Source organism: Cnephaeus nilssonii, assembly GCF_951640355.1.
Source record: "Cnephaeus nilssonii genome assembly, chromosome: 15".
In the NCBI taxonomy this organism is placed as follows: Eukaryota; Metazoa; Chordata; class Mammalia; order Chiroptera; family Vespertilionidae; genus Cnephaeus; species Cnephaeus nilssonii.
In genome coordinates, this window is record NC_137086.1 from 35,262,231 (window position 1) to 35,279,692 (window position 17,462).

Here is a 17,462-nt window from a genome sequence, read left to right on the forward strand (position 1 = left end):
TGCCATGACTGGAATTAACTCGGGACCCTTCAGTCCGTAGGCCTATGCTCTATCCAAACCAGCGAGGGCTCAATAAATTTTTTTAAAAGAATGAGAACAAAAACTCTGGAGGGTGAGGGCATGTATGGGAGTGTGTGTGTGTGTGGGGGGCAATGATAAGATATGTACATGTAATACCTTAATGAAAAAATGAGAACACTTTTAACTGGGTATATATTTATGATACTCGTGTGAAATGTGTAAACTGGTTACCTCCTTTTAAAATGTAATTTATCTGTTTCACTTATAAAATTGCATTGCTTGGCATTTGGTAGATAATTCTTTGCAGAGCTTATGAGGAATGCTCTTATTTGGTTTAAAAAAATGTTTTTTTCTAAAAATATACTGATTTCAGAGAGGGAGGAGAGATAGAAACATCAATGATGAGAATCATTGATCAGCTGCCTCCTGCATGACCCCCACTGGGGATTGAGCCTGCAACCCAGGCATGTGCCCTTGGCCGGAATCAAACCTGGGACCCTTGAGTCTGCAGGCTGACGCTCTATGCACTGAGCCAAGCCGGCTAGGGCGGTTGCAAAAAATTTGGTTGCCACTTTGGAGGAAAAAAATAAAAAGAATTGTGGTTATCCCTCCAACAATGAGGATTTTCTTCTTAATATCGTTTATGTCTGCTACTTCTTTTTACATAAAGAGGAACAACTTAATTTAATGTTGAACTATCTTTTGGAAGACAATTTTAAGTACCAATACTATCAAATATATTATAGCCAACAGCTATAGGTAAGGTCAGACCCAGGAAGTACCTAGACTAGGATCCACACACTCTTACTATTTACTAGTAAGACAATCCCAATTATACTTTGTCATTTCTAACAATTGAAACAGTACCTTATTATGAGTTAAATAGCAGTATGCCAAACAGCTAAAATGGCGTTTGCTGTCAAATACCTTGAGGCTGACCCAAATATGATTAACATTTAATTAAGCAAGTAACTGCCCATCTAGGATTTAAGTTGCTAACACTTGGTTTCTATAGTTTTGGTAAATATTTTTGCTTAATACGCCCACAAAATAATCTTCATGCAGGGATTGAATTAACGAATAGAATCATGGACCGCTGATGAGATCCACTTTATATAAAAACACTTAAATCTTATGTTTCTAGTTTAATCTATGAATTATCCTTGAATATGTGAGGTTAATATATTGTAAGCCTCAAAGAAGCGATACTCGTTTTGCTTATAGATGTAATTATCAACTCATTTGTGATATAAATTTACTTTTGGCAGTGGTGGAATCCACGGTTGCAAAACATTAATTCAAAATGGACTATCCTGGTTCCCAAGCCAAAGCTTGGTTTCTTGCAACATCCCCAACATATCAAGTCCTGTGGAGCTATAGGAAGGTAAGAACATTATACATGACCATTATTGAAAAGTTACAGAAATTATAAACTAACAATATGTACCTTATATAACTAATTGAAATAGGGCAATCAAGGCCTAAACTCTTACCTGATTTAAGAAAACCCCTTAAGCCCTAGCCAGTTTGGCTCACTGGATAGAGCATTGGCCTGCGAACTTAAAGGTCCTAGGTTCAAGTGCGGTCAAGGGCAAGAACCTTGGTTGCAGGCTCCTCCCCAGCCAGGGCCCTGGTTGGAAGCAACCAATCGATGTGTTTCTTTCACATAGATATTTCTCCTGTCTTTCTCTCTAAAAATCAATGGAAAAATATCCTTGGGTGGGGATTAAAAACAAAAATAAAAAGAAGCACAAAACAACATAGTACTTAAAAAAACCACACAAACCTTTAAAAAAATTTGTTAATCCTCTGCTGAGTATATTTTCCCTCATCGCTTTTCAGAGAATGGAAGGGAGAAAAATACCAATGTGAAAGAGACACATTGACTGGTTGCCTCCCCACATGTACTCCACCAGGGGTGGGGAGTGAACCCACAACCCAAGTATATGCCTTTGATCCAGAATCGAACCCAAGATATTCTGGTCCATTAAGGAACACTGGCCAGGGCCCCTTAAAACATATTTTGTTATACGCCAAAAATTAATAACACAGCCAAAGAGTTGAATAAAGCTGAAACTTTAAAAGTCTTCCAATATTTCTCTTTGAATACATTTAAATCCTTACCATTTGCTATTTTAGAAACAAATCGCTTAAAGTAGGATTATATTCTATTGAAATGATGGCAGTGTTGCCACACACTTGTTAGGAAGATGGCAATTATATAAAATTGCTGATTCTCCAACTAACATGAGGTCCTTTGGGTGCTTAAGCTTTAATCTAGTTTATCCTCTGGAAACAAGTTCACCCCAGCTGGTTTCCTTTTTGTATTCCCTTCACTCTACCAGTTTTTGTGTTTTATAGGTCCTGTATACGTTTTTCCCCTTCCATCCACTTACTTCTAAGGGTTACATTTCAACAGAACACAAATCAATATCTGGCCCTGGCCAAGTGTGGCTGTTATCCTGTGCACAGAAGGTTGCTGGTTCAATTCCTGATGAGGGCAATTGCCCAGTTTTCGAGCTTGATCCGACAGGGGGCCTGAGGAGGCAGATGACTGATATTATGCTCTCACATCAATATTTTTCCCTGTCTCTCTCAAAAAATCTATTTAAAAAAATATATTTATTTTTTAAAATATATTTTATTGATTTTTTACAGAGAAGAGAGAGGGAGAGTGAGTTAGAAACATCGATGAGCCCTGGCCAGTGTTGCTCAATGGATAGAGCGTCGGCCTGCGGAATGAAGGGTCCCAGGTTCGATTCCGGTCAAGGGCATGTACCTTGGTTGCGGACACATCCCCAGTAGGAGGTGTGCAGGAGGCAGCTGATCGATGTTTCGCTCTCATCGATGTTTATAACTCTCTCTCCCTTTCCCTTCCTCTCTGTAAAAATCAATAAAATATTAAAAAAAAAATTGATGAGAGAAACATCGATCAGCCGCCTCCTGCACACCCCCGACTGGGGATGTGCCCGCAACCAAGGTACATGCCCTTGACCGGAATCGAACCTGGGACCCTTGAGTCCGCAGGCCGACGCTCCATCCACTGAGCCAAACCGGTTTTGGCTATTTTAAAAATATTTTTAAAAAAACAATTATTTTTTAAAAAACACCTGGGTTAGGACACAAGACACTCATTCTCTTTAATCACAAATAAAGGTAAAATGTATCAAATAAGAAATTTGTTTCTTGGGAACAGAAGGTATCTGAGCATATTAACTTTATATAACTTTTACTCCCAGGCACTTTAGAAATATTTGCATGTCAACAGGTTGCACACATCATTTTAAAATGAAATACCTAAACACAAACAACCCCTTTAATATAGGAATAATTTTGAGCCAATAAAGGGAAAATAAATGTAAACCAAGTTTATTTTGCTTTTTAAAGTAGTGTTCTTAAAGCACTACAGCTTGGTAAACAATGTAAATTAGTATAAGTCATCTCAAAAGCCAGTTTTGTTGTTTGTTTTTTAATGAGTTGTTAAAAAGATGCAGCCTATTCTACCAGGATAAATATTTTTAACCATTTCACTTCGAGTTAATGAAGGCTCACAAATGAGCAACACTCCTCATTGAGGAAAACAAAAAGCTGTTGTCGACAAGCGACAGCACACACACACAAAAACAAAAAGAACTGTGTAAAAATAACTAACTGTGTTCACATATTTTTTGAAGTTGCTTTACAATGGGATGATATGCACATGATCTTGCTGCAAACTTGCCATACAGACTTGTAATACATGTAGTCTAGACAAACGATTCAGTCCAAGAGGTGCTAACTTCAGACAATGCAGCACTATAATCCTTTTAACAATGCAATTTGTTTTACTCATTATTTTTCTTCTAGACTGAAATACAGGCTAGAAAGAAAATTCTCCCTAATTAAAAATTGGTAGTTTACAGAAAAAAAAAATTGTATAATTTTGCATTAGAATTTACAAGTATATGTTCAAATCGAATTTGCCTCCTCCCCCATCCTAGCCACAAGATGGGCATGAAGTAGAATTTTAAAAAATGCCTTAATTTTCAACTTCATGCAGACTAAATAAAGATGACCAAAACAAAAGCTTAAACAATGGAAGGTATTTCACAGAAAATTTCTTATACAAAAAACACATAAGAAAAAGGGCCACTAGGTGACATTTTAATTTACAAATTGGCATCATTTTGGTCGACAAATATCCAGATGCTGTTTTCTTCTGCTAACAAAAGTTGCAGAGAGGAAAAAAAAAAAAAAATCAAACCCCAGCATGACTTCTGATTTTAATCACACATTTCTTCTGGAATTTCATGTGGATTAAGGATGCCAGGGACAGACATTTGAAGTTTATGTTTCTCTTCCTGAGCCTGTCGGAGGGCTGTTTCTCTTTCTTCCAAAAAGAGGTCAGATGTATCTTCACCTGCAAACTCCTGTGAAAACAGATAGTTGAAAGGTCAACATAAGTGTGTTATGAAAAACAAATAGTTTTTTTTTTTTGGGGGGGGGGCGCGCAGGCGGGGCAAAGGTGGAGATAAGCATATCCCTGTTTACACAAGGGATATAATTTTTCCATCAATTGGTTAGGTTTGAATTTCATTATTATGTGGCTGAATTAAAAACCAAAAGGTGTTGCACAGAATTTGCGCATCAACCTATGAACCAGGAGGTCATGGTTCAATTTCCAGTCAGAGCACATGCCCGGATTGGATTACGGGCTTGATCCCAAGGAGGGGTCCTGCAGGAGGCAGTTGATCAATGATTTTCATTATTGATATTTCTCTCCCCAAAATCAATAAAAATATATTAAAAAACACAAACAAAAAAAACACAAACAAACAATAACCAAAGGTGCTAGTGGGGAAAACGTTATAAAAGAGCCATAGAATGTCATATATACAAGGAGTGGCCAGCTTATTATGACCTCTAGAATGCATAATAATGTGGCCACTGTGTGTGTGTGTGTGTGTGTGTGTGTGTGTCTCTCTCTCCTATATAATGAAAGGCTAATATGCAAATTGTCCTCTTGACAGGGAGTTCAACCAGGAGTTAGACCAGGGGTGGAGCCGGCAGGACAACAACCTGCAGCCCCTCCCCTGGCCGGCTCCACCCCTGATCAACCTCCCCCACCCCAATTGGGATGGGCCGGCTGTACCCCACCCGTGCATGAATTCCTGCACTGGGCGGGGTCCGGCCAGCCTGGCCAGGGGGACGGGACATGGGCGGTTAGCCTGCCTGCTGGTCCACCTCCTGGTTGAGGGGACAATTTGCATATTAGCTTTTTATTATATAGGATATACACTGAGTGGTCAGATTATTATGCGTTCAGTCAGAGATCATCATAATCTGGCCACTCAGTGTGTGTGTGTGTGTGTGTAAAAATCATTAGCAAAGATATAAAAAAGCTGTTTCTCTTAAAACTAATGACCAAGTTAGTTTTATATTTTTGCAAATGCAAATAAATCACGTACCTTTATTTGAACTAGGAAATCCCTAAGATGTTCCTTGAAAGCAGGAATATCCTGATTTAAACTGAAAAGCCCTGTCACAAAGAGCTTTACTTGAGCACTGCAAAACAAAACACAGTAATTAAATAATTGCTCTTTTTAAAATAAGAAATTTGCTTATTAAAAGTATATATATATTTACTCTTGCAGATGAGGGAATGCAGACTTAAGGAGATTAGCCACATATTCCTGAATAAACATTTGGTTGTTAACTGGATTCCCAGGATTTAATGGTGTACTTATTTTTCCTTCTTCAACCAAATTGAACATATATGCAAGTATTGACGCATGCATCGTCAAACCTGTTGATGAAAAGAGTAGTCTTAGCTCTAAGATTTAACAACTGGAACATTTAACATTTTTATAGCTTTAAATCCTTACCAGCAGTATGTGAGGTGTCTGTCACAACAGAAAAGATATGTTGAAGAATATCACAAAAATAAGTTTGATAAAAACTTTGAGCTGCAGCTTCTTCTTGTGCAACATTTTGCAAGAGTGTAAAAAGGATCTGTAAGCCTAAAATACATAGAACAGCAGCAAATTACAGACTGACAACACTCACATAATACACTCACATAATAGTATTTTACCAATATACTATTCTGACTCAAAGCCCATTCTCCCTCTTTTTAGCTAATTCTTTGCCTAAATTATCCTGAATCAGTAATAGGTCTCTTAGAATCAATGTCTGCTTTCTGACAAACTGTAAATAATAACCATAACCACCTTACCACTATGTCTAAAAGATCAATTGATTTTCTCCACATCCACACCAAAAACAGCACAAATACATGTTTCTGTTACATAAACAAATTACTATTTAAACAGACAACAAATAAAAAAATCCTCCTGCTAGAGATGTTCTTTAGGTTTATCCTCAGTAAATTCTTAGTGCGACAGTGGAAAAGCATAGGGAGAAAAGGAAGCAGTAATAAAGATACGGAGCGCGGCCTGCATGGCTCAGTGGTAGAATATCAACCTATGAATCAGGAGGTCTCGGTTGGATTCCCAGTTAGGGCACATACTCAAGTTGCAGGCTCAATCCCCTGCATGTGGAGGCAGCTGAACAATTATACTCTCTCATCATTGATGTTTCTCTTTCTCCCTCCGTTGCCCTCCCCCATCCCTCTCTGAAGTCGATTGGGGGGGAAAAAGAGATCAATAAAGTGATGTTCTCCCTACTTTTTAATTTTATGCCCATCTCCCCATAACTAATTCTGCCTATGTACTATGTATAAAACAGACAACTAAGTTGCTTTTATGGTTTACACAGACAAAACTTGACAAGTGAAGTGATACCTACCTGTCTACAACTAAATATCTATCTCTGTAGAGTTTGTAAATTGGCAGGCAAATAAATAAATTTCTATGCATTTACCTGTATCTGCAACATTCCTCATAGTATGTTTGAAAGCCCAAATAATGGAATCTAAAACAAGTTTAAACTGTGCAGGTGGAATAGCCAGAAATGCTGGGAAACAATGAGAATTGACAGCCTGAAGTAGTAAGAAAAAGTTCGTTCTGTGCTCAGGATATTCTTCAAAGTCCTAAAAATAAATAGTAAGAACAAAATAAAAAGCAAGCCCTAATTCCATATACTTGTTAGTGGAACTCTTAAGTTGTATGGTTATTGAAAGGCCAATTCAAAGACAATATAATTCACCTCTCATGGATCATAAAATTACCATCTGTTAAACAAATGAATTATGAAAATAAGGAGACCTTAGGTCACATTTTAAAGCAACTCATCAAAATGCACATAAAAGAACATCATGTTTAACATGCTATATAATCATTAGTAACTTGAATGCAATCTATCAAATGTACTCCTTGCTGTTATTTTATAGTAAACTAGAAGCCCGGTGCACCTCACCCTCTCCAATCTGGGGCCCCTCCAGGAATGTCCAACTGCCCGTTTAGGCCCGATCCCACCGGGCCTGTTGGCTCCCAACTGCTCGCCTGCCTGCCTGCCTGATTGCCCCTAACTGCTTCTGCCTGCCAGCCTGATCACCCCCTAACCACTCCCCTGCCGGCCATCTTGTTGTGTTAGAGTGATGGTCAATTTGCATATTACTTCTTTATTATATAGGATTAAAAAAACAAAACAAGCATTTCCCTGATCTAGAAGTTCAAGCATTTAACTACAGGACCTATGCTGCACTCAAAAATACCATTTATGCTTTCAAGAGTTTAGGATATCCTGTAGAATTTCCCATTTTATAACTGAAATGTAAATCACATTACCTTATTTATCATATTCAACGTGCATTCAAAAACAGCATCAAATATTTGAGGTATTTCAGCTGTTATATGTCCTCCCAACTTGTTGACAATAATAGCCATGGTACTAAGCACTTCTGGTTCTCTAGCAGCTGGGACATTTCTCTGATAATCAATGAGAACTGCATCCAACAAAGGAGGAACAAAATTTTCAGCTACCTGTTTAAAAAAACAACCACACTTTTAAGTTTAGAAAAATACATACATACATACATACATACATATATTTTAGAGAGAAGGGAGTGGAGGATAGAAACATAGATGAGAAACATCAATCAACTGCCTCCTGCAGACTGCCCAATGGGGAGCAAGGCTGAAACACGGGCATGTGCCCTGAACAGGAATTGAATTGGTAACCTCCAGGTGCAATGGGATGACACTTAACCAACTGTGCCACACTAGCCGGGCAAAACTTTTAATCTATGTATTTGGTCACTATTTTAAAAAGCTAGGTCACTCTTGTCTCTCAGGATGCTTTACTATAAACTGGAAATGCACTTTGACTAGGTTTTTTGTACACTAAAGCATTTAACCAAAAGAAACCAAAACATCACAATAGGCTGGGAAGGGCCAAAACACAGTGTAGTTCAAATTTATAATTATGAAAGAAACTAAGGCCCAAAACCAAGCGACTGGCTCCAAGTTGCTGTGGCACAACCAGGATTCTAGGAATCTTACCTATCAATAGACAAACATGTAAATTGATTGCACCTCCGCCACACCATCAGCCAATCAGGAACGATATGCAAATTAACCCAACAAAGTTGGCGGTTAATTTGCACATACAGGCGCTGAATGATGGGGGCAAAGACGCAGGTGTTCTGCCCCACCCCCGGTCTCTCAGGGCCTCTGGGCAGCTTGGGAAGGCGGGGCCTGAGCGCAAAGGGGCTGGGTCAGAGTGGAAAGGCGGGTGCTGGCAGCCAGGGAAAGGAAAGCCCATTCTAGCACGAATCTTCGTGCATCGGGCTTCTAGTACTGTATATAGCACGAATCTTCGTGCATCGGGCTTCTAGTACTGTATATGAAGGATGAGGAATCTAGCAGGAAAGAAAAATCATCCTAACCAAGATTATATCAGTTTCTTCAGTGGATAATATCTATAAAAACCAAAGTACTCATATCTAACCAAAATACACCCAATGTATTTTATTTATTTTTTTAAAATATATTTTATTGATTTTTTTACAGAGAGGAAGGGAGAGGGATAGAGAGTTAGAAACACTGATGAGAGAGATACATGAGAGAGAAACATCCATCAGCTGCCTTCTGCACACCCCCTACTGGGGATGTGCCCACAACCAAGGTACATGCCCTTGACCAGAATCGAACCTGGGACCTTTCAGTCCGCAGGCCGACGCTCTATCCACTGAGCCAAACCGGTTTCGGCCACCCAATATATTTTAATAAACAAAAAGAATAGCCATCACTTTCACTTCTTATATAAGAAAACAGAACTGCACCAGAGACTGTGAAATTTCTAGAATTCTCAATAAATATAGTCATATTAAGGTGTGACACCTATGCTTTTCTAAGACATGTACAATAAATACAACCATTTTTTCCTTCACTGAAGATCACCAGTGTCAGTGGTGTAGTAATATACAAAACAGGTTTTATAAGATTGAAGAATAAGCACAAAATTATTTTTCCAATTACCCACTTGGCATCTTAAAGAACGGTTCTCATTTACATGAGACACCTGGTTTGGTTGCCTCCCACAAGTGCCACTACTGGGGCCGGGGAACTTGCAACCTAGGTATGTGCCCGGGACCAGGAATCAAACCTGTGACACTTTGGTCCACAGGCTGACACTCCAGTCACTGAGCCAAACCGGCCAGGGCATCATTTCTACTCTTTTTTTTCTTTATTGATTTTAGAGAGGAAAGGAGAAGGAGAGAGAGATAGAATTATTGATCGGCTGCCTCCTGCACATCCCCCACTGGGGATCGAGCCTGCAACCCAGGCACGTGCCCTTGGCCGGAATCGAACCTAGGACCCTTCAGTCCGCAGGCTGACGCTCTATCCACTGAACCAAACAGGCTAGGGCTCATTTCTTTTTCTTCTTTTTTTTAAAAAAATATATTTTATTGATTTTTTAAAGAGAGGAAGGATGAGGGATAGAGAGCCAGAAACTTCGATGAGAGAGAAACATCAACCAGCTGCCTCCTGCACATCCCCCACTGGGGACGTGCCCGCAACCAATGCACATGCCCTTGACCGGAATCGAACCTGGGACCCCTCAGTCCGCAGACCGACGCTCCATCCACTGAGCCAGACCAGCTCCGGCCAGGCTAGGGCTCATTTCTACTCTCGACACTAAAAGAACTCTTTTCCTAGAAACTGAATCTAAAGTGTTTACTATCTTTGAAGTTACTGCCCTAAACCATGACATAAGTCTAATTGTAAAATATAATGGTGCCATCTTTATTATCACCACTGATATGCCTAAAATTTGCCCAACTTATTTTAAATTACGAACTTCATAATTCCTTCAATTCTTCCTACTTTTACTTAACAATTTTAAATACAGTTGTACTTTCATAATGCACACGTTCAAAACTTTTCAATATTTAATCTGATACCTTGAGAATTCCACAATTGTTTTCTGAACAAGTTTCCTGGGAATTTCCTTATCAATTGGAACAATATTGAAATTTTAAAATTATACAAATAGCTCACTTGTCAACCAATATTTCCACACAGCAGTGTTAATAAAGACAGAAATTTTTGTAATGTTCCAAGGATCAAGAGAATGAAAAGGTGTAACAAAAACGAATAATTATTAATATTTTTCCAAGTCGAGGCATATGGAGCTCAATTAGTTTCTGAAAACCATACTCCTTTCTGGAAATGATTTAGACTAAAAGCAGTAAGAGTAAATGAGATTTTCAAACCTTCAACTGGTAAAGCACTTTTTCTGAGGAGGCAAACTAATGACAGCTTTGTAAATTGTTTTGAAAATCATGATGAACACAAAGATTTCACCTGACCTCTTTATATATCTATCCATGGAAAAATTAAAATTACCAAATCTATTCCTTTCAGCTATCTTGTTACATATCAGCACCATCTAAACGTCTTTGCAAGATGGTTTAAAACTGTTAGTATTTTTAAGTAGTCAAGGAATGTAATAAATAGAATGCTATACAATAACCCCAAATGTAGACATCTAAATTACCTTTAAGTTAGCCAAATACATACAGAGATAAAGCTTACACCAGAGAATGCAGCATCAACTTAAAAAACAAAAAAACACATCTCACTTACCATCTGTGGATCATTGGACCGGCTCACCCAACCAGATATTAACTTTAAAGTTTCCCTTTTTACTGTTCGCATACTTCTAATCAACGGTTGCTTTGTAACCATTTCACCTAAAAAATACAACCAAGTGGAATCCAACTTGACAACTAAAATTCTGCATTGGTAATTACATGTGCTTCCAATACTATTTACCTCTAAAGATCAATTTAATGGGGAAAAAAAAAAAGACTAATTTTATAAGGGAAGGGGCATGCAACTGGTTAAAAAATTATCTAGGGTTATCTGGAGGGAGGCTTATTTAAAACCTGTAAGAACTACCGAATGCCTACACTAAGGCAGAGAATATAGAACTGATGTTGTACAACATTCCATAAGAATTCAAAATCACTCACCATTAGCTTGGATAGCTGCAGAAATATTTTCACTGAGGCACTTGTATACATTAAGCATATCTAAGTAAATTCTCCCAAGCTGAATTACGAAGGGGTGTCCAACAGCTTTGCAGGCTCTCACATTTGTTTTCAATATGCTACCAAGCTGCTTAACTGTTTCAGGATCTTTAAGTATATCCACATTCTGTGAAAGACAAAAACATCTATTTATCACATGAGAATTATCCTTGTAATTATGAAAGCAAAAACTACTACCCACGTCATTCCAAATTTATAATCACATTTATAATCCAAAATGGTATAAAAACACAAAAGTCTATTACTAGTTAATACCTACTAACATTAGAGTGAAATCTTCCCAATGTACCAGCAAAACAAAATAAAAATATACTTATTTTTTTAATGCACAAAAACACACACAAAAGTAGTTATGAATCAGATATACATGTCAAAGGTACCAAGATCACTGCTCTTAAAAATAACCCTCTTCTTAAATTCCACCATAACTTCTGTAATAAGTAATATAACTTACTTTGGTTGCCTGCTGGATTATGCTATCCCAAACTTGATTAGGAAGCAGCATGTATTTTTCTATCAAATGTTCTTGTACTGTTTGGTCTGTTTGTGCACCAATCATGTACCCCACAGCTTCATAAAATGTATGGACCTACATTGAAAGGCAGACATTTTACTTTTATGTATCATACACAAACAATTCATGTACATACTGAAACTAATTTTATTAAAGTGTCAGAAATAAATTATATTAACAGGAAAACAGCCTGACAAACTTCTGGTTGAATTTTGACTTAACCAGAGATACTGGGAACTAAATTTAATAGTGACATTCTTTATATTCCCATCTGACTAAAACAGAAGTTAATAGGCTAAGATCCCCCATACCTGTTGAGGTTGAAGATCACAAATTATAGTGTTAATGTTGTTCAAAATCTCATCAATAAACGGCATTACTTCTCCAACCTGAACCTGAACAAAATGTCTGCGGCACTTCTGAGCTATTTTAATGAAAGTATCACAAGCCATATCTTGGACTCCATCATGGGTCTCTAATGAAACAAAAACATTTATTAAAAAATTTTTAAAAATAATTTTTAAACAAAAACAAACAACTAAATAAAATATATTAAATAAAAAGGATTTACCATGCATGAATTCAAACAGCTTGTTAACTACAGTCTTTAAAAATTTCCAGTGAGCTCTTAAAAATCTTGGATATTGACCTACTATGTACATGATATTTGATGCAATTATAGCTTTATTATCTTTGCCTCTTTTCTGTTCACATAATCCTAATAGATCCTGTAAAATAAGACAAATTTCAGTAATTTGTAATAAAATATAATTATTTAATTCCAGTCTATACATACCACGTGCATACCTTTATAACAGTAACAAGAAATCGTTTTTCATCCTCTTCATGCATTGCTCCACTAATGGAGCCTATTGCCCAACACAATGTATTTAAATTTTTCCATGACCATTCTGTACCATTCACTTGATTGTGAAGCTTTTCAGTCATTATTCTTTCTGTATCTACATAATCCAGATGAGTAAGATAAACTACAAAGGAAAAAAGTTTCAGATGCAAAATTTAATGAGCAAAATCTTTTACTAAGGGAAGAGCAGCACATTAATAAAATGGCTATTAACAGATTCATAAACTAAGTGGATCACATTTCCTGCAGTATTTTAATTCCAGAATAGAATCACAAAGACTTAAATTAATAGTATTTATTAACTTACCTAATGTTTCTCTCATATTCTTATACAAATTTATGGAATCTGTATCCTTCATGAATTCTCTTACAACTTCTCCCTGATCATTTTCTACAACCAATACTTCCTCTGGTTTAGCCATACGACTAACCATCAATAAACGAACCTATTCAACAAGAAAAATCTGTTAGATGTTAGAAATCAGCCACATCAAATAAAGATTAAAAAATTAGGTTATATGCACCTTAAGGTACCAAATTGCCCTGACAATATAAAAGAATGGACATATTTAAAATGTAATTCTGTAACAGTGGTTCTCAAACTTTATCATGAATAAAAACCAACTGTCAAATATACAGTGTTTCATCCAGACACTGAAAGGGGTAGCCTCTTAACTTGCATTTCTAATAAACTCACAGATGTGCTTATAAAAATCCTTTGCATGTTCTAGTTTTCAACATGCATGGGGAAGTTGGACTCTTTTCGTAGCTCATTTATTTGGATCGATTAGTGAAAAACAAAAGCCAGTGCTTGCATTTAGCTCTCAAAATCACAGTAAGCAACAAGAGCATCAACCACCCATTTTACTGTTACCTTGGATAACACGGGCAAATACAGCTGCCTCCTGGGAGGAACATCAAAATGTTGACTTCCAGATAGTAACGGAGAGGCCAATGTAGAGAATGGGCTCTCTCTATAGAGTTCAGCTGCCAAATGATTCCAGTACTCAAGACAAATCTTAAAGATTTCTGTTTCCTCCACTTCTGATACCAACAACATATAATGAAGGGCCTACAAAGAAGACCAAAACTTATTAAAATAACTCATTATTAATTGCTTTGCATTCATTGTGCTATTTAGAAATAAAAGTTCCTGCTTTAAGTTTCACAACTCTGATATTTCATTATTCATGCACCATGCTAAAAATCCTCTAGGAGCAAATTGCAAATTGTTTTCTTCTTACATGTCCTGGAACACTTATATAGTAATTAGTTGGTATCAATAGCAAAAAGAAAGAAACAATCCAAATATCCATCAACTGATGAACACACAAAATTTAATATATATATATGCCATACAAGAAACTATTACCCAGTCATGAAAAGGATGAAGTACTGGTACATGATGTAACAAGGATGAACCTTGAAAACCCAACTACAAAAGACCATATGATTCCATTTGTATGAAAGGTTTAAGAGTAGGTAATTCCAGAAACAGAGAGCAAATGAGTGGCTGTGAGGGAATGGGGCAGAAAAAAGAATGACGTAACTTTCAATGGGCATTATCACTGGTTTGTGGGTAAAAATCTTTTGAAAAATATAGATGGTTGAAAACACTGTGAATGTACTAAATGGCACTAAATTATACACTTTAAACTGGATAGTTTTATGTAGACTACAAATCAATTGTTTTAAAAAACTTTTTAAAATTGATTTGAATTATATATAATTTTTATTTCAAAGAGGAAGGGAGAGGTAGAGATAGATACAACAATGATGAGAGAAAATCATTGATCGGCTGCCTTCTGCATGCCCCCTACTGTGGATTAAGCCCGCAACCTAGGTAGTATGTGTCTTTGACCGGAATTGAACCTAGGACCCTTCAGTCCAGAGGCTGATACTCTTCCACTGAGCCAAACCAGCAAGGGCTTTAAATTGATTTTAGAGAGAGGAAGGTAGGAGAGATAGATAGAAACATCAACAATGAAAATTATTGAAAAGCTGCCTCTGGCATGTGCCCCCCCCTCCCCCTGGGGGTTGGAGCCCATAACCCAGACATGTCCACTGACGAGTAATAGAACTGCAACTTCCCAGTTCATGGTCGACACTCAACCGCTGAACTACACAAGCCAGGCTATACATCAATTTTTAAGCAAGGTAATTAGACTTCATCTTAGAAATGACACATCTGACCCGACTGGTGTGGCTCAGTGGTTGACCATGGACCTAGGAACCTGGAGGTCACGGTTCGATTCTCGCTCAGGGCACATGCACGGGTTGCAGGCTCGATCCCCAGTGTGGGACATGGAGGACGCAGCCTGTCAATGATTCTCATCATTGATTTTCTATCCCTCTCTCCTCCAATCCTCTCTTAAATAAATAAATAAATAAATAAATAAATAAATAAATAAATAAATCTCAACACGTCTGTACATCCTTTAGGTATTTAAGAGTTATTATTATGTAAAAAAAGAAGTTCAGAAGCCAAAGGCTCTACAAAGCCTACCTCCATGAGTGTTTCCCTGAGATTTAGTCTTTTTTCTATAAGTTGACCATGTTCCTTAAGAAACGTGCAGAGAAACAAACTGAGATTTTGAATAAAGTTCTGTTCATCATCTTTTCCATTTGAGTATGCAAGTCGAATATTGGTATTTAAAGGAAGCATCTGCAGGTTTAAATAGAGACTATTAGTCTGTATTTTAAAATCAATGAAAAAAGACACTATATTTAAGCCCAAAGATTCTATTACCCTTTTACCAATACTAAAATAGCCAAATAGCTTATTCTTCACGAGAATTCCTTGGTCAGTTATAACTGTTTTTGTATCTATGTGTCCTGGCTTTGGACATATTAAAAAAAAATCCTTTATTGTTTTAAATATTACATATGTCCCCTTTTACCCCCTCCAGCCTGCCCCCACCCCTTACCCTAGACCTTGACCACTCTATTGTGTGTGTGTCCATGGGTTATGCATATATACATAGGGGGTCTTTGATGACCTCCCACCCACCCACTGTCCTCCACCTTCCCCCTGAGATTCTGCACTCTATTCCATGCTTCCATTATTTCTGGATACACTCTGTTCATCATTTTATTTTGTTACCTAGATTCTACATATGAGTGAGATCATGATACTTGTCTTTCTCTTTCTTTGACTGACTTATTTCACTTAGCATGATACTCTCCAGGTCCCTCCACGCTGTCTCAAAAGCTAAGGTATTTTTCTTTTTTACTGCTGCATAGTATTCCACGGTATAAATGTACCACAGCCTTTTTATCCATTCATCTACTGATAGGCACTTGGGGGCTGTTTCCAGATCTTAGTTATTTCAATTTATGCAAGTAGTAAGATTTATTCAGACTATACTCTGAATTCTTTCCTGGGTCAAACTTTTCCCTCCTTAATGTTATCAGAAATGTAAAAACATTCAATTAATTTATTCATATAACATACAGTAATGTAATATCATTAAGCTTCTAGATAACTTACATAAACTAGAACTGTACAATCCTTCATTTCAGACATAAGGTTAGAAGCAGCTGACATTAATCCCCAGATTTGCAAGCATTTAATGAACTTTCAAAATGACTCATTAAAATGGCTAGTTTACTCATCATTTTATAGAATAGATATGCAACCATATTATACTTGGTCTATTATAAATTGCTCTGAAATGATTAAACTCTAATCCACCCTTTTCTAAGGAAAATAAATTTACTCAGTTTTTGAGTGTTGTTTTACCTGTTTTAGCTGCATCATTGTCAGTGTAAATAGTGTTACAAATTGTTCCTCGTATTGGCTTACACTCACACCAGCAATCTCAGTGAGGCACTTCAGAGAGACATTTCGAAACATTGGAACATTCAGGAACTATTTTAATACAAAAAAGAAAACATAAAATCAAAGGGCCTGAAACATTTTACTTAAAATTAACAATTGGGGGGGGGGGGGCTAAATTATTTTACTAGTACATCAAATATAGACACCCCCCAAGCAGATACGCAGGTGACAGATAATTTTGTTCTGCACATGTATTTTGAGAAAATTTCATTAACCACCCTATTGACAATAATTATTTTAAGAGCAAACTATGCTTTCTTTTGATGTGTCTGGGACATCTAAAAAACACAAATTTGCTTAGTAACTTATTCAGGATCTATTATGTGACTTTTAAGAATATTATATTTTCTGTGTAGTCTAAAAAGAATCCAAGATTTATAACTGTTCAGATTTTAGGATACAGGCAACACACCAATGATTAATGAAGGTATAGGAAAACTAGCTCTTTCATATTCTCTTGTTGAGAAGATATAAAGATGGCATGCCATTTGTGGATGGTAATTTGGGAAGTAACAAAAGCCTTAGAAATGGACATTACTATTTACCTGATATTTAACACAAACTCACACAAAATAAATATTCCGACAAGGGCATAAATGTCTTATGTACAAGAATGTAACCTTTAGTACTATTGACAATAGCAAACAATCTTATACAAATTGTCTATTAATAAAATATCTCCAGCCTTAGTCGGTTTGGCTCAGTGGATAGTGTCAACCTGTGG

The 17,462-nt window shown here is 37.0% G+C and overlaps 1 protein-coding gene across 3 annotated transcripts in view; it reads right to left on the reverse strand.

Moving 5' to 3' along the window:
• Window positions 1-3,374: 3,374 nt before the first annotated feature.
• Window positions 3,375-17,462, reverse strand: part of XPO1 (exportin 1) — a 51,497-nt gene continuing 37,409 nt past the window's right edge. For all 3 annotated transcript variants that reach the window (XM_079792411.1, XM_079792412.1, XM_079792413.1), the window contains 16 exons: window positions 16,640-16,768; window positions 15,404-15,562; window positions 13,772-13,969; window positions 13,205-13,343; window positions 12,840-13,021; window positions 12,604-12,760; window positions 12,344-12,507; window positions 11,973-12,107; window positions 11,441-11,624; window positions 11,052-11,158; window positions 7,749-7,943; window positions 6,883-7,051; window positions 5,886-6,020; window positions 5,647-5,806; window positions 5,469-5,565; window positions 3,375-4,430 (listed from right to left, as the gene is read on the reverse strand). In XM_079792411.1, the coding sequence (XP_079648537.1) occupies window positions 4,284-4,430; window positions 5,469-5,565; window positions 5,647-5,806; window positions 5,886-6,020; window positions 6,883-7,051; window positions 7,749-7,943; window positions 11,052-11,158; window positions 11,441-11,624; window positions 11,973-12,107; window positions 12,344-12,507; window positions 12,604-12,760; window positions 12,840-13,021; window positions 13,205-13,343; window positions 13,772-13,969; window positions 15,404-15,562; window positions 16,640-16,768 (2,457 nt within the window). In that variant the 3' untranslated portion in view covers window positions 3,375-4,283. The remainder of the gene's footprint in view (window positions 4,431-5,468; window positions 5,566-5,646; window positions 5,807-5,885; window positions 6,021-6,882; window positions 7,052-7,748; window positions 7,944-11,051; window positions 11,159-11,440; window positions 11,625-11,972; window positions 12,108-12,343; window positions 12,508-12,603; window positions 12,761-12,839; window positions 13,022-13,204; window positions 13,344-13,771; window positions 13,970-15,403; window positions 15,563-16,639; window positions 16,769-17,462) is intronic.